General features: G+C 44.8%; 1 protein-coding gene across 4 annotated transcripts in view; it reads left to right on the top strand.

The window, feature by feature from the left end:
• The window catches only part of PBX1 (PBX homeobox 1), a 316,793-nt gene that overhangs the window by 219,198 nt on the left and 72,671 nt on the right, over positions 1-24,924 (top strand). For all 4 annotated transcript variants that reach the window (XM_079904779.1, XM_079904781.1, XM_079904778.1 and 1 more), the window contains exons 3-5: positions 6,039-6,283; positions 12,607-12,797; positions 20,792-20,927. In XM_079904779.1, the coding sequence (XP_079760905.1) occupies positions 6,039-6,283; positions 12,607-12,797; positions 20,792-20,927 (572 nt within the window). The remainder of the gene's footprint in view (positions 1-6,038; positions 6,284-12,606; positions 12,798-20,791; positions 20,928-24,924) is intronic.

The raw sequence follows: 24,924 nt of genomic DNA on the forward strand, positions 1-24,924 counted from the left end.
GAGCTGAGATTTGAAATAGGATGGGACTGTAGTAAGTGGATTCTTCTGGCTGAGATGGAAGAGGGCATTCTATCACTCGGTTCAGTGGCTCTAATCATGATGGTCCTATTGGCCGAAAGAAGTAATTGAAGAGGACCAGATTTGGAGGAAATTGTAAAGAAATTAAGAAGTCAGTAGGAACAACTTCCTTCCCTACCTCATATCTGGTTGTCTTCTGCCTAGAGTGTCAGTCATGACCTAGGCCTCAAAAGACAGTTTGTGTGTGCGTTTGTGTGTGTGTGTGTACACGCACACGTACGCAGAATTGAAATAGCATCCGCTTGCCTACCATTTGTGACAGTCAGAATCCTAACGTTGTAGTAGAGGGTAAAGCGTCTAAGAGTTGAAGACCTAGATTCTAGTCGTGGCTTGTCCCGTTTGCTTTGATTTGGGGGAAATTACTCTGCCTTTGTAACCTGCAGTTATCTACTCTCTAAGTTTGGAATATTCCTTCATGTTTTATAAGGTGATGCAATTCATTGCGCACAAGTACTTTCTGAACAAATAAAAGGTGTTAACTGTGATATTTTCAGGAGGCAGGCACTTTGTTCTATTTCTAAAAAATGCAAGGACAATGGATTTCTGTCCCAGTACTTCTGTCCAAAGTTCTGACCCCCCGGGAGATGGCAGAGCAGGGCTGGGGGTGAGGCTGGCAGAGCTTCCCTCCCCCAGCTTTCCTGGTCATGTATGTTGACGAACAGCTCGTGGACAGTGGAACAATTGCATGGAGGTTAAGTCTCGTGCCTTCAAATCAAGCAAAGAGGTTGGCCAGAAAGTGTGAGGGCTCCCGTCCTGGGGAGAACGCCTCATGCCCTTTCCCAAACCGCCTGTCTGTTGGCTGTCTATCTCTATCATCTCTCTCTATCTCTCAGCCCGGCTTTGGGTCCCTGGACTGCTGTCCGAATCTGAAGACAGCCCTCTCTGTAGATCTGCCCTCCTCCCCTGCTGCCTGCCCCAGACGTGGAAGTATGAATCTAAGCGGGGGGCATTTTCCCCAGCTCTGAAATAACCTGGGACAGGAAACAGCCGGACCCTCCCAGTCCAACCAGTCCTTGGTGAAGAAAGAGTGCCCTCTAGTGGGTATTGTCTGGAGCTGCTCCGGATCCATGTCACAGCTCAGCCAAGGACAAAACAACCCGCTCGTGGCCCTCCTGCCAAGGATCTCGAAACTGCCTTTGGGTTCGGTTTGTTTTTCTCCTTGTGTGAAGAAAAATAAAGAAAGAACAGCGGGAGACCAGTTGTGAGAGCAGCTCCGACAGTGCTCTGACAGCCTCCTTATCTTGGGAGGTTCACCAAAGAACCCCAGGGCCAGTGATGGCAGCAAGGTAGACCATGACATCGGGTGCTTTTTAAAGGGCATGTGACAATTTCTATATACATCACTTACCTGTCTTGGCCGGTCTCTTCCATGAGGGGTTAGATTTGTGAGAAGGAAACTCTATTGAAGAATGATTACCGAAAGGGTTAAATATCTTGTCGGGTGACCCTCCGTGGAGAGCAAATCCACCGCAGTTGATTTCATTTTTGGTAGTGGAAGTGTACAGATCTGACTATTAAAACCCTGTATGTACTGGCATAAACAGGGGAATTTTCCCTTTAAAACCTGTTTCAGTAAAAGCTGTTGGGTACGGAGCATAGAGGGGCGGGGGCTAGGGAGGGCGCAGGACACCCATCAGGGGAGCAGGAACCTGATCATATGTGATGGTTGCTGGATTAGGTAACAGCTCCGCTGGTTGAAATTGGATCTTGGAGGGTGAGTGTTAACATCTCTGGTGTCCCGGTGAAAGGTTCATTTGAGACCTGCATGGTGCTACAGAGATAAAAAAGGAGCTTTTAAATAATCATTTTGTCTCCTACTTGCCAGAGTGCCGGCTTCAAGCAGTAAATGGGTAGCATCACTCTGCTTAGACATATCGGCCTTTTCGTTTATTTAATGTTGGTGGGATTTTTTTTTTTTTTTTTAACTCCCTGGCCGAACAGTTTCTCATACCAGTGAATCTCAACACCCATTTTTTTTTTTTTTTTTTTTTTTTTTTTTTTTTGCGGTACGCGGGCCTCTCACTGCTGTGACCTCTCCCGTTGCGGAGCACAGGCTCCGGACGCGCAGGCTCAGCGGCCATGGCTCACGGGCCCAGCCGCTCTGCGGCATGTGGGATCTTCCCGGACCGGGGGACGAACCTGTGTCCCCTGCATCGGCAGGCGGACTCTCAACCACTGCGCCACCAGGGAAGCCCCAACACCCCTTTTTATAGTGGTACGGATGCTGCTCCTTCTGGGCAGAAACCTGTACATGCAGTGTTGTTTATTGGTCCATCCGGGCCTCTGCCCAGCACACATACACAGTCCAAGACCCTCAGAACCAGAATCTTCCATGTAAAATAGTGGAAGAGGAAAGTTTTCTTTTGTTTATATTGTGTGTGTGTGTGTGTGTGTGTGGATAGTTATGGTGGTGGTTCTGACACATACTCTGAAATTTCTATTTTCACAATCATTTGAGTATAATTTAAAGGGTGTAATTTGGAGAAGACTGTTGGGTTTTTTGTTTTTCCACATTTTTCTGTTCCTTTATTTTCTTCAGATCTCTGGTTTGGGGCCAATTTATGTGTCCTGAACTCTGAATATAAGTGCAAGCGCCATTGATGTTATGGTACATTGTATTTCTAGCATACCAATTTCTTCTTGGCCACATTTAGAAATCAATTATATTAAATCTCAGTGAATCCAAATTTCTTTCTGAAGAGTATTTATTTACAGGAGTCATCCAATTATATAAAAGCTAAGCGAAATGATAACACTCTTACTCTGCGTGTGTGTGTCTTTTTCCCCCAACTAAATGTATCTTTCGTACCTGAGGGGGGAGAAAAATAAGAGTCAGTATAGATTACGGCTTCACCCTCTGTGCTAGTCCTGGAACTTCTTTGGTGGGTAGGGGGTTAACGCTGTATCCTTTCAGTGTCCTTGGCCAGCTTTAGCAACTTGCTGTCTTATTTCATTTAAAACCAGTTAGATTTCAAGACCAAGAAAAATATTAATTAGGTAGGTGTACAGAGTTTGTGTGGACGTTTCGTGCTTCCCGTTGATTGTTTAAACGAAAAAGTAGGGCATGGGCGTGGGTGCAACTGAGAGAGGCTGGAAAGGGAAAATATTCTCAGAGGTAAATATTGGGCACATGGGAAATACTAGTAGGAACATGCCCACCTAGTCACCTACCTGGAACCTGGAGGAACTAGTGCCAGCACTTTGGTCTGTGCATGCCTGTCTCTTTGCCTCTCTTGCTCCTCTCATAACGAATTGAACTTTGCTAGAGGAGCAAGCTAATGGGGTGAGCAGGTCAGTCTTAGGCACAGGTGCTGTCTGACGATGCTCATCACCACCTCAGGTAACGCAGTGTTTAGGTAGCCCTAGGAAAGTGCGTCTTCACCATTAAGATGACGTGCTTATTTTTTGCTTTGCTACCATTGTTGCGACCAGAAACCATCACAAGATCTGTCAGTGCTGGATCTGTCAGGAAGGATTGTTATAGAGTGATGAGGAAGAAGCACTTGGAGGCATGACTGCCCAGCTCCGGAGTTAACCAGCCTCAGCATCTTGGGGAGATTTCCCGTCAGCCAAAGTTTGCAGCCTCTTCTGGGATACACTGGCCATATTAGTGTCAGGTTTTGCCTCAGCACCAGTTTCTTAATGATCAAGCAAAAGTGCAACAATTACAGAATGGCTCAGAGTTGATCTTCTTTCTCTTTTTTCATTTGTAAATGGCCCATCGATATTTGTCGTTGGTAAAGTAATGAAAATTCATTCAGTAAAATTCACTGGGGAAACATCCATAAACCCCACGTAAATGCCCTCACCTGGAAGAATTCACTGGGCTGTACAGGCCAGGAAGGAAGGGTTCCTGGGCTCTGAGCCCAGCTCCTTGCGGGGTCACGTTCTTTTCCCCACCTTTAGGGACTGGTATTCAGGAAATGGTTACTGCATTCATTTCCTTTCTTAAGGAAACCTTTGTTAGTGATATGTTCTTCTGAGGACTTTGTAGATCTGAGTAAATAAATTCAAGGAACTGAATAACATGACTAAATCTTTATTATTCTAAGATCAAAGGGACAGTTTCCCATTACAAAAAAAGCATGTCATTGGAAAAAGGTCCACAAAATAAACCTCCAGGATCCCCTAACCTGTGCCATTAACAATGTAGCAATTTTCTTTTAGTGCAGCAGAATATTAAAAATTCAGATGCAAGAGGAGAACCTGGGTCCTGAAGTCTGGCTTGTTGGGCGTCAGAGAGGACTGCCTTCTTTCCTCCCCAGCTAACTGCCTACCCCACGTCCTCCTTTCCCTCCTCCCGTCCTTTCTTACTTCATGGGGTGTGGGGGGCACGTGTCCCTACCCCGTGCCTTTAATCCTAACCGCCAGCCCTGGTCCACATGACTTGACCTTCCACTTGACTGTCTCCTGTTTCATGAAAGCAAAGCTGCCGTTTTCCTTTTAGCACAGGAATCGGGCTTTCCTTTGAAACAGCTTCCAAGGTTGCTTCTTGTCATGCCTGTTAGAAGCCAGGAGCATGTGGACACAGCCAGCAGTTATGCTGGTATTATATGTGATGAAATGCCCTGAGTGTCTACATGTCCCCTCGGATTGAGCTCAGATCCACCTTCCCTGTCACAACCCCGTGGGGCTGCCTTGCTAGGGCTCAGGAGACAACTGCACCTGGCACCGTCCCCGTGGTGCTCACCGGATGCATCCCGGCTGGAAACAGCTCTGGGCTCTCTGGCTGCACCAGTGTTCACATACCCACCAGGCTGCGTAGACCCTGCCACCTCCGTCCCCAAGATGTGAACCAGCATGGGACGCCTTCTCCTCCGTCTTTAATCGTGTTCCTCCTTTCCTACTCTCAGTTTGTTTTTAATTGGAAATTCTTTTCGTGTTCGCTCTCAACAAAGACTTGGCTGCTGACAAGTAAACTGGGCTCAGATGAGTGATTTACTTTATGGCAGGTTGTCTGAAGGTAGTAAAAAGAGACTGCCTAGCTCTTCTGCTGATTTACTAAATCACTTGATCTCTTTCAGTCCAAATCACCCCCTCATCCCCCGCAAATGGTCATGGTGTTTTAATAAAAAGCAGAGCCTCTAACAGAGCTGAGCCTTCTCCATCCTATCAGAATACTGGCTTCTCTGAATCCCTGAGACAGCTTGTTAAAAGGACCTCACCCTTGTTTGTACCAGGATGGAGTTCTTATCACCTGGAACAGATTGATCTCAATGTGGGGAGATGGAAATCCCTAGTCCGGGGGAGAGGTTTAACACTTCCCTCCAAATTAACTGGATTTGCCTGGCTTAGATCATTTGGGAGATGAAAATTCAGGCTGATCGAATATTACAAAGTCAATGAGTATAAAACCACAACCTCACAGAAATCTAAAATTAGAAATGAAGAAGGAAATGCTTTTCCTTGAATTAAAATTCGGCAGTTTGGGGATGAAAGTGAAAATTATATTGCTATCATTACTTTTTTTGTAGATTTGAAATTTCTTTCACTGGTAAAATATGCGTAACCTAAAACTTATCATTGTAACTGTTTTTGAGTGGACAGTCCAGTGGCATTGAGTACATTCGCATTGTTGTGCAGCCGTCACCACCATCCACCTCCAGAACTTTTTCATCTTCCCAAGATGAAACTCTGTACCGGTTAATCACGAACTCCTTATCTCCCTCCCTCCCGGCAGCCCATGGTACCCACTGGTCTACTTTCTGCCTTCATCAATTGGACTATGCTAGGTACCTCATAGGATGGGATATAATTAACTTGGGGAACGAAGCAAATCTGTCCTTGCATTTTCTCCTCCTCCAATCCCTCTCTTTTTCCAACCCATTGCTCAGATGCCATATTGCAAGTAATTTGAGACTTAGCCAAACGATACATCGGGAGTCTGTTGTTGTTGTTGTTAACCTTTGCTTCGTTGGGTTACTCTTAACACCTCCCCACTCTTTTGGGTCTTCCCGCAGTTTTGAGTATCCGGGGAGCGCAGGAAGAAGAGCCAACAGACCCCCAGCTGATGCGACTGGACAACATGCTGCTGGCGGAGGGGGTGGCCGGGCCGGAGAAGGGTGGCGGCTCGGCCGCGGCGGCTGCGGCGGCGGCAGCTTCTGGAGGCGCCGGTTCCGACAATTCGGTGGAGCATTCTGATTACAGAGCCAAACTCTCACAGATCAGACAAATCTACCACACGGAGCTGGAGAAATACGAGCAGGTAACCACAGCCCTGTGGGGTCTGGGCCCCCCCAGCCCTTCAGGAAAAGGGCGGAGGCATCAGGAAACTCAGGGCTGTGGGCGCCGAGGCGGGCAGTCTTTCCTGGAGACTGACATCTGGGGTCCAGCATCTCCGGCCTCACCCCAGAGCCACTTGCTGAACCTGAGCCCACCGAGTCCTTGGTGTCCACTGTTGAAAACCCGGGCAAACTAGAGAAAAAGCCATTAAAAAAAAAGTCGAAGTTGTAAATGATGATTTCAGAAAACATCCATAGTCAATATAAGGAAAACTCAGTTCCTGGAGCTCTGGAGTGTTTCCCTGTGCACATGCAGCCCCAGGGCTCTCAGGGTCATGAGCAGAGGGTCATGGTGCTCATGGAATCCTATGGAAATGGACACTAAAGTCCCTCGCTCTACCTAGATTCAGTTCAAATGGGAGTCAAACATGTTCTGCTTTTTATATATGGTGTGCAATACGAGACACGCCTCCCGCTAGAAGAAGAGTAGAGGGTCTCAGGGGACCCCTGGAGTCAGACAAAGTTGAATTCCAGTCCTAACACTCCACTAAATGGTCTCTGGGATCCAGTGGTCCACATACTATACCCTAAAAGCTGGGGGTTTTTGGCAAAGAGCTGTGGATTTGGAGTCTAGGATATCAAAGAGCCATAAAAATCATATGAAGGAAAGGCTAAGAAAGGCTTTAAGTCATAGAACAGTATATAAATGTTGTACGGTATTCTAATTATAATAGCGCCCCTCTCTACTAGAGGACCCCCCCACACACACAGACACACACGTGAATTTTTTTTAATTAATTTATTTAATTTTTGGCTGCATTGCGTCTTCGTTGCTGTGCGTGGACTTTCTCTAGTTGAGGCAAGCGGGGGCTACTCTTCGTTGCGGTGCGTGGGCTTCTCCTTGCGGTGGCTTCTCGTTGCGGAGCAGGGGCTCTAGGCGTGTGGGCTTCAGTAGTTGTGGCACGTGGGCTCAGTAGTTGTGGCTCACGAGCTCTAGAGCACAGGCTCAGTAGCTGTGGCGCAAGGGCTTAGTTGCTCTGCGGCATGTGGGATCTTCCCGGACCAGGGCTTGAACCCGTGTCCCCTGCATTGGCCGGCAGATTCCTAACCACTGCGCCACCGGGGAAGACCCCACATGTGAATTTAAATATCAATATTGTTTCCTCTGGTCAGTATGAGCAATACTACTTTATTAGGAGACCCTTAACGTCAGGCTGTCCTCCCATTATTTATAGATATATTTGTTGTCATCTCTTTGGATGTGACATTGTCCTGAAGTTCTAAGTTAACTTACTTCCATTGAATTGTTAGGTTTATGGCTTTCTTTTCTTTTTTAAGGGTCACAGAAGAAGGGGGAGAAAAAGCAAAAAGTGGAAGACCCTGTACTGTCCACTTACGACTGTCTAGGTAGAAGGCAAATGCAAACTTAATAGAAAATTTAAATTTTAAAATAGAAATAGGCATTTTAAAATTTAAAGTGAAGAAAGTTTCATTATTGCACTCCTATGTACCTTTGAAATGGATTTCTACAAAGTCCCTTCTTTTATGAGGGAAAACGGTGTGAAGCTGGAAGCCAAGCGTGGTGAATTTCAGCCATCAGACGGGTGTAGGGAGGGTTCAAGGGGAGGAAAATAAAAGCAATCTTGTGGTAAGAACCTGTGGACCATCACCCTCCACCTTCCTGGGAAAGAAGAAACATTCTTAACACGGTGTAGGCTCATGTAGACATTTCCTCAGTTCCCAGGAGAGGCTGAGCTCAGGTAAGCTGGCTGATCTATGACAGCTTCCCCACCTGGGCCATCATGTTAGGGTTCAGAGTCTGCCCCAACTAATGGGATAACTTGGGAAGACACATGGGGACGTTTGCTGACAAGGTCCCTAGCTGGCCTCTTGGGTTCTTCCTAGTCTGTGCTTTCCCTATTTTACCTTCACTGCTAAGCTTGGCCTCTGGCATAACAAACTATCTTGACGTAGTATCCAGGTTAACTCATGCCAAACTCCAGGGGTACACGACGAGTGTGGCTTCCTCCCTAAGCCCATAACTGGCATGGATGTTAGGCTGGATGGCGTTTAGAACTGGCTTTCTTCTTAGCTCAGGTTGCCAGCAACATAGACGAATGGACTCTTTCCTTGATTTAAGCCCCCCCTTGTCTCACTCTTCCATTCTCATCCAAAATGACTAAAGCACTTCTGTCAACTTAACTGCACTTGTTCCTCAAGGTAATTTTAAGGCTGGGTCCTCCAGACAGGTACTGTCATCATCTTCATTTCGATACAGCTGAGGAACTGGAGGTCAAAGAGGTTAGGTGATGTATCTGGGTCACACATCCAAAGGAGGGACAGAGTTGGCCCTGGAAGCCAGATTTTGACCCTTAGCCCAAGGGCTTTTATTGGAACAATACCCAGCCAGCCGCACTTAATGTGGAACAAGTGTGGACGTCTGTAGACAATGAAGTAACCGGCTTGACCTCTCTGTTACTTTCATGGACTAGATTGATGCTCTCTAAGAGAGGCTAGTGATAAAAAAAAGTATTCTTCTTCAGAAACTTCTCATAGATGGCTACCTATTCTAAATAATAATCATGCTGGAAATTGGGAGCTTAAGGAAGAGCTCCATCAGTACAGAGCAAATTAGGTAAATGTAGTAGCAGTCTGTATTTGTTATTCTTCAAAAACACTAAAAAATCATTTCCTTATTTCTTTGGGCATTTTCTGGGTAAGAACTGAATACCGTTTAACATACTCTATGTGCTTAATAATTTATTAATATTAGTTGTATTGTTAATTATAGTAAATAGATTATAAGGAAATTATGCCATTAACCTTCTAGCTAGTATGTCTGAGAGACAGATCTTCTTCATTGTTTTCTGTAAGCATTCCTTGCGGGAGCTTCCTTAAAAATAGGAAACCTTAGGAAAAATGTCAGTCTCTGTTTTAGTAGTACCTAGATGGTTACCAGACTATTTAAGAGTTGATTCTGTTGTTTTGGTTTGTTTTGTTTTGATTTTAGTTTGGTGATGGTAGATAACCAGAGGATCAGTTAGCTTTCCAGTAAGTAGCTACCATAACCCTACTCACCCATCCCCCATCCCCCCCCCCCCCGCCAAAAAAAACCCAACGTGAGCCAGCCATTGTTTCACCCTGAGGTTATTAGATAAAGAAGGCTTCTAGAGACTTTCATTCAAAAGAAAAGAAGGAAATTGTTTTCTTCATTAAAAGGTGCTGGTAAAACACTTTTTCAGCAGATCATGTTGGAAGCTAAGGTATTTAAGAGCTAGCATATTCTAATAGATAAAACCGTGATATCCAGAAACCTGAATTTTGTTCCAAGTGCTATTCTAAGAAACGATACTCTTGTCGTTTTGCAGAGTTCTTCACTTTTCAGTTTTTGTGAATAATGCTGCCAGGGCATTGACAAGGCTGTCTCTAAGGCCGAACCCAGGTGGGTCAGGTCCACTCATAGCCAAGAAAGTCTTAAAATCCCAGTCACATTCGTTGCTGAAATTGGCAGCCGAATCCAGTTGGAAGCAGTAAGCGAAGAAGGTGGGCTGAAGAGAAGTGCAGGAAGGAGGCTTCAAGTCTAGGATTAAATTGCTTAAACTCAAGCAGGATTTTCTAAGAGAGCTTCTCTTGGGTAGGCTGCTCCCAGAAGGGCCTTTGCCCTGGAACTTGGGACGTCTCCTTTCAGAAAGCGTCCGCTTTCTGGGGGCAGCTGGAGCGGTAGCTCCAGGAGGTGTACCATCTTTCGGACAGTCTGCAGCAGAGTCTCCTCTGTCACAGAAACCTTCAGCCGGCGAGGGTCCTATTTAATGAACGATTGCCATCCCCACGCTTCCCAATTCCATCAGGAGCGCCTGGCTACATGGGAGCAGCACAGCTTGTGAAGGTGCCGAGCTTGGGGGAACTGAGGAGGAGACGTGGGTAGTTCAGGTCCTGGAAAAATCTGGATCACTGTGTTCTGTCTGTCTAAAATGGACTTGGAACTCCTCTGCACTGTCTGTTGCGTGTTCCCGAGCAGCTGTTGAGCAGCTGTCTTGCTGCACCTCAGCAGTGGGTGAAAAAACTCCACTGTCTGTTTGGGGCAGAGCAGAAAGGGGCCCGGGATCCAATGCCCTAAATAAGCATCAGGTATTGTGAGTATTTTTATTCACCGAAATGAAGCACATCATCATTAGCCGAGCACTGTGGCTCCCCAGCAGAGAGCAAGTGCACTTGACAATACCTCCTTCACATCCAGTCCCTCCTCCCTGTGAGCCCCCATTGCGGGGGGGGGGGAGGCTGCAGCCCAGCGGGGGATGAAGCGTTTCTCCGGAAAGCCACTTAGGATGCCTGCCGTGTGCCTCCCCCCACCACGCCCCACCCCGACTTCTCATCGACTTGCCGCCAACTCGCTGCCAGGTTTTATCTCCCTCCCTTGTTGAGGTTGGGGAGAGATGAAGCTTATACTAAGATCTTGTGTTTAGGTAGCAGTTTTCTTAGTAAGAGCAAACTGCTGTTGGACCTGATCTGCTGTGGATTCTGTCTGCAGCATATGCCTGCAGCCTAGAAAGAAGGTATTTGTGACCCCCTTTAGTTTTACCACGGGGCAGACTGAAGCCTGGGGAGGTTTGCCCAATCGTGATCCTGTGCTGGGTTTCTAAGTTCTCTGTACTTTGAAGAGATAATAATGACACAATTTATGTGGCCAGACACAAAGAGAGTAACTCATGTAGTCCTTACCACACCCTTTGAGGTACTGTCATCCCCATTGCACAAATAGGGAAGACGAGATACAGGGATCTTACATAACTAACCAAGGCCCCAGAGCGAAGTGAGTGCCAGCGCAGGATCTGAACGCAGGCAGTCTGTGCTCTTAGCCCACTGCTGCGTTCATGTGAGCGATTTACTCCATCTGCAGGTCACGGCACTAGAGCATGGGCACTGCTAGCCTTGCTGAAGGGTTAGGAATGATTAAATCCACTCTCGGACCAATAAAACGAAGTACTGAGTAGTGAAAGGATTTACCCACATACTCACGGAGGCAGGTCAAAACCCAGGCCTCCCAGCCCCCAGTGTAGACACAGCCCAGTGGATGCGTCTGCCTTTGTATCTTTGGCCAGCCAACCTCGAAGGATTTCTTGGAGAAATGAACTGTAAATATGTTATTGTTACTGCATAATTGACAGCTAGGAAGGGCTTGGTGCTGTAAAAAACAAGGGCAAGGCAGTGTTAGCCTCAATGGGCATGTTTCCACTGTTAATATTAAGTTGAACCCTTTGAGTCCTTAGTTCTTCAAGTCTCACAGCATCAAGTTGCCCTTTTTTGTGAACAATCTTATACAGTTTTAGAACATTACTGTGAGTTAACCTGTGAGTAGATATTTTATTGAATGTTCACTAATAAAACCCGACTACCGAGATGATAAGTAATAGTAACTAAGAGAAAGGGCAGTGGTGCTCTGAGGAGCAGATTCAGGGTCTGGGAAAGAACAGACACCCTGGCCTGGATGAGAATGTGTTCAGGTCCTGCCTCAGCTGCTGTTTTTTGCTGTGGGCCCTTCATCTCTTGCAGCCAGTTTTCCCAACTGTAAAATAAGGAGGTGGGAAAAATGATCTCCAGTTTCACTTCCAGAGCTGAGAGTATGTTGGCCTCTAACCTGAGAGTTTTCCTTTCTGGAGGGATAACTCTTGAATCCTCTAATTCATATTTAGATGCTGTTTTTTTTTTTTTTTTTTAACCTATTCCCTTTGTGTTATAGACATAGCAGATCTTCAGAAGACCAGCATAGGAGGGAGTCCTTACGATAAAAGTAGAAGTAGAAATAGATGGATGAGAAATCTCCCAGAAGAGTTATCAGAGCTTTTAAGTCCATGATTCCACTCTTCGGGCTGTTTATGCTGAATTGAATATTTGGAAGCTTTAACATATCAGAGATAAGGGCAAGACAGAAAGTTCATGCTATATGTGGCCCCAAACTCTCTTTGACTGTTAACATTGGGGTGAAGGGTTGTGAAGTGTGTTTTATACTAGTGTCCGTGTTCTCATCTTTCATAGTAGTAAAATCATGAAAAATAATTGATTTTGAAAAATACTTAAGAATTTTCTTTTCCCTTTAAAAAAATCCACAGCATGGCCAAAAATTATAATCAGATGGGAGGAAAGGGATTTCCAGGCATCATTTATTTTTTCCGATTTGACAAAATGCCACAAACTAGCCCACTTTCCTTACCTGCACACGTCTCTAGCAAAAGACCTACACAGCCTCACGTCGAGTGTGCTGAGGCTTGGACCCTCCCCACACCCCACGTGTGTCATCCTGCCGTTCCAGGCCTGTAATGAGTTCACCACCCACGTGATGAATCTCCTGCGAGAGCAAAGCCGGACCCGGCCCATCTCCCCGAAGGAGATCGAGCGGATGGTCAGTATCATCCACCGCAAGTTCAGCTCCATCCAGATGCAGCTGAAGCAAAGCACGTGTGAGGCCGTCATGATCCTGCGTTCCCGGTTTCTGGATGCGCGGTGAGTCCCCAGCAGGGGTCTGTCCTTGGGGAGAACCCACTGATCCAGGGTTGGAATCCACGGCTGGCCCTCTCCAAAGACTCCGTTGTCATCATGTTCAAGGCTAAGCCAAGTGGTAGCCTGAGAAATGTTCTTAGTCAGGGAAAGGAGTGCAGGGAGGGTGGATGGCCATTGGTCTTATACGGCTCCAGGAAAACGTGTCATGGGCGGGGGTATTTTTTATGGCCGCTGCTTACTCACTCTTCATGAGAAGCAAGGATGACTTAGCTACAGGGACAGAAAAAGCAGGACTTTTTGTTTTCATACCGCTAGGTGTCTCTTTCACAGGAATCGTTTGTAACTATGGGCCCATACAGGTCTTGCTAGATAGTGCAATGACCTATTTTCTCCCAGAAAGTTCTGATTGAGAGCTGGGAATCTTTGCCACAGTATATGTAGGCAGAGAGGGCACCCAGTTTGAGTCAACAAATATTTATAACTAGATTACCATGTGTCCTACTCTGGGCTGAGTTTTAGGGGCACAGAGATGAAAAGATGAAGAAGACATGGTCCCTTGGGCGTAGAGGGGCAAGGGACTGGTCTGATATGGGCCAGATTTTCAATCAAGATTTGATGTTTTCTACCTGACGTTAACTTGTGACCTAATTTGTGAGGTCAAAGAATTCAGTTGAAATCACGGATAGAAAGGTCCTTTACGACAAAAACTGAGACTATAGAACAAATAATCAGTCCTTGGTCCTCCTACCCTCTAGACCAATGGATTTGTACAAATCCCTTTGATTTCTTTGGCTTCTGTTATCCAGCCTGTAAAATGACGATATCATATCTTTCATCTACTCTAGGGGAGTGTGTTGATAATTGATCTAATAAATAAGTTTTCAGAGTGTGGATATCCTTTGTGATCTACAGTTCATCTTAAATTAGCCATCTTCTATCAATGCAGATTTCATCATTCATTGTTTCAATTCCTGAATATAATCCCAACATATGATTTTTATTATTGAAACATTAGGTATGTCAGGGTCATATACCATTTAATAATCTGTAGTTTTGTTCCTTTTCATTCAGACACCCAAATGCTCTGCTTTTTAAATTTTGTCACCCCGGAAATCATGTAGTATTCAGCTCTCTTACCTGTACTTTTCTCTCTCTTCACAAGTGTGGTCTTTACAGTTCACAGACCTCTTTAAAAACTCCCTGGCACCTCCTAAACTCCCTTTTATTCATTGTGTTTTGGATCACGTGGAATATGAAATAAGAACGCCAGCTAGCAAACTGGATCTCTGGGCTAATAGAATTCCATAGAGTAAGTCAAGAGAAAGTACAAATGAAGAGAGCTGTTCCCAGCAGAGCATGGTGATGAGTGGGGGAATGCACAGGCCCTCCGAAGCAGGACCCCCCCACACCCCCACCGCCGTGCATCGCCCTCGCCCCGTGGCCTGCTGCCAGCTTGGCTTCTTTAAAGCAGGCCGTTCCGCACGGTACAAAGTGCAAGTGACTGGTGGCCTGTGTCTGGGTCTTTCCCCTGTGCTGTGGCCGCTGCCACTCTGCATGTGTTGTTTACATCCCCATGGTAACTCCCCTCGTTAAAATGCTGGAGTTGGCATTTATGTTGGCAGATACTGAAAAAAAAAGAAGAAAAATTGGGCCCAGACTCGGTTCTTTTCAAGAAAGAAATCAGAGAGAAGGGAGGAGCAGAATCATTTTCTCATAGGATTTCTTCTCTCAGTAACTCTGCTGTGGCCAGCAGAAGGTCAGACTCTAAAAGACGCGAAACTAGGCGAGCTTTGTACACAGTCCCTTTCACTTCCACCAGCCTTTGCCTAGATTGTTCCAGTTGGCACCAGAAGGACAGTCACTGTAAGAGAGGGTCTCTTTCCTGCTTTGGCTGCAAGCTTTAAATCATTGCCTCTGAGCCAAGGTTCAAAACTAAAACAACTAACCTTTTGTCTTTGTTATTAGCATTTACTTAGAGGTATGTATATTTAGTATCGCTGAAAAAATATGACCCCAAGTGCCAACCCAAGGCTAAGCAAATGGTTTTTCCAGCTCAAAAATAAACGTTTGCCTGGACTTCCTGATTGCGGTAGCTAATATCATTGCTTCTAGTGCTATCTATAATTGGGAAAGCTAGCTAAACACACTTTACTAAGAAAGACACATTCACTGCTGATGTTCATGTGCTTCTCTAAACCATGCATCTGATGGGCAGGGCTTCATCGGAAAAGATTTCTTGGAAGACAAAATGCAAGGAGGACTTGATTTAGTAACAGGATTAGTCTTCGTCATGTAATGGGTATGCAGAATTGAATGTTACTGCTTTGTTGTGTAACATTCCTTGTATTTTGTGTTGCTGAAGAACAGATCACCACAAATTTAGCAGCTTAGAACAACACAGAGTTATTATCTCACGGTTTCTGTTGTTCAGGAGCCTGGGCAGGCTAACCTGGGTTCTCTGCTCTAGTCTCACAAAGCTGCAACCCAGGGGTCCGCTGAGGCCACGCTCTTATCTGAAGCTCATTCCAGTAGGGGCATAATTCAGTTCCTTGTGGTTGTAGAACTGAAGTCCCCAGATCCTAGAAGCTGCCCTCTCCACAGGCAGCTTACAAGTTGTCTGCTTGCTTTCTTCCTGGAGAATGTCACCATTTTAAGGATTTAACCTAATCTCCCATTTCATTAACGCAAAGTCAACTGATTGGTAACTTAATCACAGGAAGGATATCCTGTTATTTTCACAGTGCCCCCCAACACATACGCTCAAGGGAAAGAGATGTACCCCAGGGTGGAATCTTACATATCTTCTTAGGATTCTGCCTTCCACACTCCCCAGCTGAGCATTTGGGCCAGGGTTTGTCCACTCAAGTCATATCCTTTTTTTTTTTTTTTTTTTTTGCGGTACGCGGGCCTCTCACTGTCGTGGCCTCTCCCGTTGCGGAGCACAGGCTCCGGACGCGCAGGCTCAGCGGCCATGGCTCACGGGCGCAGCCGCTCCGCGGCATGTGGGATCTTCCCGGACCGGGGCACGAACCCGTGTCCCCTGCATCGGCAGGCGGACTCTCAACCACTGCGCCACCAGGGAAGCCCCAAGTCATATCCTTTTTGTCTTCCTTATAGTGCCAGAAAAGTTTAACTTAAAAATCCCACTCATTCATTCATTCACTCAACATTTATTATTTCAGCTTTATATCAAGCATTGTGCTGTAAAACTTGGTAAGCTTATTGTCAGGACTACAATAATTCTTTGAGAGAGAGAACTTGTAAACCCTTTTAATGGTTTTCTAGCAATACAGTAATTTTATCTTGTTTTTTAAAAATAACATCTTGCTAGAGAGAACAATAAGAACCTAAACACATGGTTGGAAGTACACCTCTGCACTTCACCCTGGTAGATGGAGTTACCTAAAATGATTAGCAAAGGGGACGGTAAGAAAGAGGAAAGGACATCCAATAAGGTCTGGCCAAACTGGCACTGTATTTAGATTTATTTACTTCTCTGAGTTTTTACTCTCTGTCAAATGCTATATTAGCCACTGGAATAACAAAGATGAAAAAATGCATGTAAATGTGGGTCCTCCTGGGACAGGTGCTCTTATAACAGCATAAAACTGCGCATGATCACAGGAAGTACATCTGCCAAGTTTACCCAAAGGGGAGAGAGGATCGAAAATCAGGGAGAGGCAGACAGTGCTGAGTCTCAGAGGAGTATGATGTTTAACACATAGAAGGAATCACAGAAGCAAAGGGAACAACATAATTCAACTTCCACAGGCATTACTTACTGGAATGCATACTGTGTGTTGGGCAGCGGGGTTTCAAATATGTGTGAAACATGGCTCCTCCCCTTGAGGGTTTGCTGTTTAGTTGGGAAGACGCATGTAAACTTGCGGCAAATGCTGCTGGAGAGAAATACACAGGGTGGTATGAAAAGGCAAGGGAACATGAACGCCGTGAGTGTCTTTGGGGAATGGACAAGCATATGATGTAGCTGGATGAAATTATGTAGAGCATGTGTAGGATTGGAGGGAAATGAGACACTAGGGAGGGGCTCGATCCACTGAAAGACCTTAACTGTACCAGCAAAGATTTCAACTTGGTCCTATGAAGCAGCAGAAACTCTGAGCTGTTTAAGGAGGGGATGTAGTAATTTATAGTGTAAGTTCTCAAGCTGCACTTCTTGGATTCAGATTCTTGCTACAACCCTGACTACCTTTGTGACCCGGGGTCAGTGGCTTATCCTCCCTAAGACTCAGTTTTTGTGTTTCTAAAATGGGGATAATTCTATACAAGAATAAATAAGATAATATATTAAAAAAGTATAGTGTCTGGAACATAGTATTCACACCGTAATTCAGCTATAATATAGTAAGGTTCAGTATATTATATATTATTTATTATTATTATTATTATTATTTTCATGATCAGATCCATGGTTTGGAGGAATTCCTCTAGTGATTTTCTTGAAGATGAGCTGAATTCAAAGAAACGGTAGGAGACCACTGTTGAGGTGTGTGCTTCTCAAACTGGGGAAATACAGAATAAGTATGAAAAACCTTCCCCATTTTACTCAGATATTTGGAGGAAGATATTCTTATTTTAAGATAAACATTGGTATGTGATGGAATAGACTACAGCAGGAGGTTTTGGAGCCATTTCGTGCTTTTGATGGTGTGCACCAGGGCTGTGAGTCCATGCTCTCCTTCTAGGAGGGTTGCTTGGCCATGATTTAGGGAAAGCATCAGTATGGAGTTGCACTGTCTAGTCTGTGGCTTCTTGATTTTAAATTTAAATTAATTAAAATTAAAGTAAATAAAATTTAAAACTTTAGCACTCCAGTTGTACGAGCCCTATTTCAGCCACTCGATAGCCACATGCAGCTGATGGCTGCTATATTGGAGAACAGAGAACATTTATTTTCCTCATTGCAGAAAGTGCTGTTGGACAACACTACTAAGACCATTATATGACAGACTGTGGTTCCTCTAAACCCATTTCAAAAACAACAGTGACACTAAGGATGGAACAAAAGGGATAGATTTGAAAAATAGAACTGGGAAGACTTGCTCTGGGGCCTACCTTCCTCAAATTCCCATCATGCAAGAGCTCTTAATACACGCCTCCTTTTTAGTGGGGCTTTTTAATCCAATCTGCCCAATTTCTGATGCTGGGTGACCCAGAAACTCAGCATGATTTGGGAAAGTGGCTTAGGCTTGGCATAATCTGGACAGATGTGGTTAACACCTATGGACAGAGAGTGTTTATCCAGTAAGAGAACAAGAAGAACTGAGAATCGCTCCCAGATGCTGGCGCATGCTAGGTACTCAAATATTTGAAGGAATAAACAAACGAATGAAGGGACGAACAGATTAGCAAATACAATGAACTCTGTATCGATGGTGATGTCATTATATAATATGGAAAGAAAAGAAAATGGAGCTGGTTTGGGTGAAATGTGATACTAGTCTTAGCAACACAGAGTTTGTTGGAAGTGTCTGGGGTATGCAGTAGTAAATGGGGTGTTGGCTTTTAGGAGAGGCATTTGGTCAGAGATAACACATTTGGTGGTTAGCAACGTATGTGCACAGCGCCTACACTCCACCCTCTTGAGTCACTGTGATTTGAAAGGTTCCATCCCTAAAATTTAATCAACTTCCACATCTCTTAAGTTTACCTGGATAACTGATGATCAGAGCTTTTGGTTGGCTTGAAATAACACATGTTAACTCACCGAGCTGAAAACGCTTCCAGCCAAAGCAAAGAAACCAGGTGTCTTCGTTCAAATAACCTTATCGTCAGAATTATATTATTTTTACTGAGTTTCTTGAAATTCTGCAAAATCCTACTTCTGGGGCTTCAAAGGCCCTAGATTGAGACAGCCACTGCACAAGGTGCTAAGTGCATTCATCTGAGTAGATGAGACCACCTAAAGGAAGATTGCACATCACCAGGAGGAGAGAGCCGGGAACAGCTTGTCTGCACCATCCCTGCACCCCAGCTCATTCCAGAGAGGCTTCCTATGAGCTCAGTTGGAAGAGTCCCAAGAAATACACTGTAATGCTAATACAAACAACTCCCAATTAGGGGAGCCTTCAGGGGCCACTTCCCCAGGCCTAAAACAACTGTTTTCTTTAGGCCAAGAGGAAGCCAGAGGTTATCCAAAGACTAGCTTGGAGACCGGGTTAGCCACTTGGCTACCATCCTCAAATTCCCATCATGCAAGAGCTCTTAATACACGCCTCCTTTTCAGTTGGGCCTTTTAATCCAATCTGCCCAATTTCTGATGCTGGGTGACCCAGAAACTCAGCATGATTTGGGAGGGTGACTTGGGCTTGGCATAATCTGGGCAGATGTGGTTAATACCTATGGACAGATGGTGTTCATCCGGTAAAATCAGGCACTTTATTATGTTAATTAATCCAAGTGGGACCCGGAAAATACAATATTAGCTGAATTTCCTGTCTAGCAAGGCGATTGGTGCTTTCTGTTGGCTTAAATCAGAAAATTCAATATCCTGGCATAACCAGGGATGTTCTGGAAATTTTTCTTCCCCATAAGGAAAAGCCTTTGATAAAAGCTAGAAAGGCAGAAGTGCTAATGGAGCTAATTTAAAGATAGAGACCCCACCCCCTCAAGGAGGGCCAGCCAGCATCTGCAAGGAGCCAGGCATCCCTAAGCAAACCCCAGCTATCCTCAGGCCTTAGCAGGGAGGAGGCAACAAAGTGATTCTCACTTTAAATTAGTTCAATTAGCACTTTTTCTTTTAAGAAGAAAAACGCTTTTATTCAAAAAGTGGTTTTCTTCATTTTAGCAACCTATATATTAAAAAGATTTCTGTGGGCTTATGTTTTACCATTTAGCAGCTGTTCCTGCTTAGAAAGTGCTGCTTTTCTCCTTTCAAGGGAGGTCAAGTAGTCAGGGGGTTAATTTCCATCCTTTCTCGCCCCCCTTCCCCATGCCTTTTAAAAATGTTGCATGCACCTATATGGGGATAGAACAGAGAGAAAATAACTTTTAAAAAAATATTTATTTATTAATTTGGTTGCTATGGGTCTTAGTTGAGGCAGGCAGTCTCCTTAGTTGCAGCAGGTGGGCTCCTTAGTTGTGGCTCACAGGATCCTTTGTTGCGGCACATGGGCTCCTTAGTTGCAGCATGCGTGTGGGATCTAATTCCCTGACCAGGGATCAAACACGGGCCCCCTGCATTGGGAGCATGGAGTCTTAACCACTGTGCCACCAGGGAAGTCCAGACAACTTATTTTTAACTTATGGCTACAGAGTGTCTGTGTAATTGCCAGGAGGCAATCTGTATACAAAAAAGAGGCTGGGTTTTGTCGTCAGGCAGACCTGAATTGATACTTTGGCCCTATAACCTACTAGTTGAGTGACCTTTGAACTCAGTTCTTCATTGGTAAATGGGAATAACCATAGCTACCTCACTAGTTGTGAAAAGTGAATAATTTGAATTGATGGCTCTGAGGGCATATGGCCCAAGGCCTGGAACCTGGTAGGAAGAATCCCCAGTAAGTCCTAGTATTTGTCATGTACCAGGCACTGTGCTGAGTCCTCTCTGTGTATGACCTGATTTCTCCCTGTCACCCCGTGAGGTCAGTTTGACTCTTTTGACTGTCATTTGAAGAAGCTGAAGTTTGAAGAGGCACCCCACATCACCCAGCTGGTACTCAGCTGGTCCAGGGTTCAAAACCAACATGGTGGAATTTTGAAACTTCATGCCCCTCACCGCTCTGTATAAATATTTGTATAATACATGTGATTGTTCTTCTGCTTAGTGTCCCGACAGTACACAATGAAGTATTTAAAGGACGCTTTCAGCACTGCTTTCAGCATCCAACCCCTTTGCTCAAATCTCCTCTTGTTCACTTTTCACTCAAAAAAGGGTCTTCTCCCAGACGTAGATCCTCTCCTCTCCCTTTTTATATGTATTTGGTGTGAACTTTTTTTTTTCCGTTGTCGTTGTTGTTTCCTTTCTCTTTATGAAGGCGGAAGAGACGGAATTTCAACAAGCAAGCGACGGAAATCCTGAATGAATATTTCTATTCCCATCTCAGCAACCCCTACCCCAGTGAGGAAGCCAAAGAGGAGTTAGCCAAGAAGTGTGGCATCACAGTGTCCCAGGTAAGAAGCCCTCAAAGGGCTCAGCCCATAGCCTGGCCCTGGTGGAGTCACAGTGCAGAGTCTTGGAGGTCTTGCTTTCCTGAACTTTCATGCCTTGTAAGTTCCATCAACTTAAGCCTTAAAATGGCAAGGTCAACACATAATGTGCATAAGAGAGTTTCCAAGGCAGTACCTGGAAAAACTTGAGAGGAACCAGCAGAAGTAGGAGAAGACTAAGTACAGTGTAAAAACAGGGACAGGGTTCTTCCCTCTGAGCTCTCCGTTGCTTCAAATGGGTGAAGAATTCTACATGTACTTGGAAAGCCATCTGAATTTCTCGTGTTATTTTCTCAAGCATGCTCAATTCCTTGGCCCATTTTTTTGCCCAACCCAGGAACTTTAAGAGTCAGTGAATGGAACTTTTAAATGAAAGGGACTCAAATGTCCTCTCTTGATGTCCTCACTCTGTAACTGATGGAGTGTAGGAATTTTAACGTGTCACTATGCTTGCATTGGAATGATTGCACAAAATGTCACTGAGTGCCCCCTTCCCCCAAAGAGCAATAACCGTAACAGGTGCCTGTTGACGTGGAAAGGTACGTGACATAAAATTTTTATGGACCTGGAGTGTTCAGCATTAATATGAAGTAGAAAGGTCAGCAAGTTTTATACGTGTCTACATTTTGTCTACACAAAGGATCCATCCAAACTTCTTACTCTGTCTGAACCTCAAATACCACCACCAGTCTCTAGTTGAGACCAGTAGGGATAGTCAAGAAACCTCTCAGAGAAAGCTTTCCTCAGAATTCTGTCACGTGCAAGAGAATCAAATGTACTAGTGTTTCCAAAAAGGGCAAGGGGGAGGGGGAAGTTGGGGAGAAGAGGCCTACTTTAGTGAAAAACTTCACTTAACATTTTGTAAATGAAGTAGATGCTGTTTTGTATAAACTGAGCATCTGTACTTCCTTGAGCTGAATCCTGGCTTCTGCTACTCCCCGCCGGGTGCTGATCCCATCAACCTGTGTTTAGCTAAGCAGAATTAGGTCTAGTCAAAATAAAGAACTCCACACAGGGGATCTGCAATGAAGAGATTGCCGGGCTCTCCCCAGCACTCTATGTGTGATTTTTGCAGCAGCCTTGGAAACCTCCTTTCAGACAAGGCAGAAAGAATCGTCTCCTTTTTAACCTGGACCTTCCTCAGGTACTTGGACCCAGCAGAAGGTCGTTTCCAGTCTTGGCAACCCTGGGAGAGCAGAACATCGGTGGTCTAATTCAGGTGGCCTGATTGTTATCTAGGTTTCTAAGCATTCTTGTCCAAATCTAGACTCATTGTCCACAAGTAAAGTGAACCGATGTTTTGTGGTGCTTGCTGCATGTTTCCAGGTATAAACCATACCACTAACCCACAAACAGTGAATTTCGGTCATGGAATCTTCTGCTGCTAAAGTTGAAAATCACTATATTGTTTGAATTCAAATTCTGGGATTTGGAATTCCAAATCCCTATTGAAAATAGAATGAACTCTTCAGGATCTAGTCTGTATTGTGTGTGAATAAAAAATGGAATCTTGGCCTATTCCAGCAACCTTTACATCCTTCATTATGGAAATCCAGGGTGCAAATAGTGTGTCCATTAAAATGATGATTTACATATATTGTATCACCTTTCTCTTTCCCCTATCCATCCCAGGGCGATACCATTCTTCCTTCCCCATCACATCACTTCCTCCCAACAATAACCAGACTGTTCTACCATTGCCACACAAGTTCCAGTGGGAGACAACATGATATCCTAGAACGAGCATTTGCTAGGAGCGTGTTCATGCTGAGTCAACCGTGGGATTTTAGGAACTCGCTCTTTCTATTTGGGTCTTCGTTGCCCCATCTCCAGTCATGGTTGGTTGGACCACATGATATATTAAATCTCCCTCTATCTCTAGTTCTCAGATCTAGGAGATGCCTTTGACTGTATCTTTCTTGTTTTTTGTTTGTCGCTTTGGGTTTTTTTAAAACTAAATTTATTTATTTTTGGCTGAGTTGGGTCTTTGTTGCTGGGCACAGGCTTCCTCTAGTTGCGGCGAGCGGGGGCTACTCCTTGTTGCGGTGCGCGGGCTTCTCATTGTGGTGGCTTCTCTTGTTGCGGAGCACTGGCTCTAGGCACGTGGGCTTCAGTAGTTGTGGCTCGCGGGCTCTAGAGCACAGGCTCAGTAGTTGTGGCTCACGGGCTTAGTTGCTCCGCAGCATGTGGGATCGTCCTGGATGAGGGTTCGAACCCGTGTCCCCTGCATTGGCAGGTGTCCCTGTGCCACCAGGGAAGCCCTGTTTTGGGGTGTTTTTTTTTGTTGTTGTTGTTAATAATCACCCTCCATCTTGAAATTCTCCTACTTTGGCTTTCTTGACATTGTTCTCTCTGGAGTTTTCTCCTTCCTCTTGGGCCACTCCTGCTCAGTCTTCTTAGAGGATCTGCCGTCTCTACCTATCCTAAAAGTATTGTTCTTTCATTAACCCCCATCTCATCATGTCCTAGCCCATGGTCCTTAATTATTTTTTAAGACACATATTCTTTTAAAATCCACTTACTAGTGAGTCCTCCTGTGATTCCCAAACAAAAATATGCTCAGACACAGAAACCCATCTATTGACCATCCTCTCCTTTGATCCCAGAACAGCCCTTCCTCTATTCTAATGCTTGGAGTGCTGCTTGGAGTGTGATCTACAGAAGGCAGCATCAGCTGGGCGCTTGTTAGAAATGTAAACTCTTGGGTCTTACTGTATAGCACAGGGAACTATACTCAATATTTTGTAATAACCTATAAGAGAAAAATAAATCTGAAAAAGAATATACGTATATATTTGTGTGTGTGTGTGTGTGTGTGTATATATATATATATATATATATATATATATATATATATATATGTAACTGAATCACTGTGCTGTACACCTAAACCTAACACGATGTTGTAAATCAACTATACTTCAATTTAAAAAAAATTTCTTGGGTCTCACCCCAGTCCTGAATCAGAATCTCTGGTGGAAAGGAGAGGAGGCTAGGGATCTGTCTTCATAAGCCCTCCATGCACACTTGACTTTGAAAAGTGCTGTTCTACACAGTGAATTGGAGTGGCCCCCTCCGTGCTCACAGCTGCAAATATACTTCTCTTTAAATATCCCCATGAGACTTCTCTCCTGGAATGCCGAACTCATATATCTTACTTCCCACTGGACTTCACCATGGCTCTGCCCACGGGCTCTTCAAACTTAATGTCCAAAATGTGAACCAAACTTTCCCCGGAGAATCAGTGATTCCTTCTGCATTATCTGTCTCGGAGTAAGTCAGTCATCTCTGTATCCCTAGTGCCTAGCACATAGTAGACCTTGTCAATGATTGTTGAACAGTGGGTTAATTAATGAAAACACCGATTCTATACATTGTTCAGGGCATATGACATCCCCCTAGTGGACGATGCAGGAAATGCCTGAACTGACCCAGCATCTTCCCTGCATGAGCATCTATTCTCCTGTAGAAAGGAATCATCCCAGGACCGGTCCCTTCTCCACCCTCTTCCTTCTCACCTTCTCTCATGTAGCCAATTTATTAGAGCACAGGCATTTTCTTTCCTCCTCAAAAGTCGTTCCAAACTTCCTTCATCTTTCCCCCTTTCTTCCAGCTCATCCAGTTACCTCAGAAAAAATCTCCCTGCCTCTTTTCCTCTCTCTCTGTTCCACTTAGACGTCAAAACCCAACCACAACGATGATTGATTCCTATGAATAGTGAAAGTTACAGCAAGAAAAGCATGAGTTTGGGAGTGAAATTAGATAGGCAGTGGCCCCTGAATGGACCCAGAAATGCCCTTCCTCTTCCAGTTTAACTCTCTTTCTGTAGGCACCAGCATTTACAATAAATAAAGCATTTTCTCTTGAGTTTCTCTCTTGTTTACTAATATTGCAATGCTATGTTTTGATTTTTATTACAGAGGCTTGGCATTTCTGCTTCAGTATGAGCTGTATGGGTCTA

The sequence above is a fragment of the Stenella coeruleoalba genome (assembly GCF_951394435.1).
Source record: "Stenella coeruleoalba genome assembly, chromosome: 1".
Lineage (NCBI taxonomy): Eukaryota > Metazoa > Chordata > Mammalia > Artiodactyla > Delphinidae > Stenella > Stenella coeruleoalba.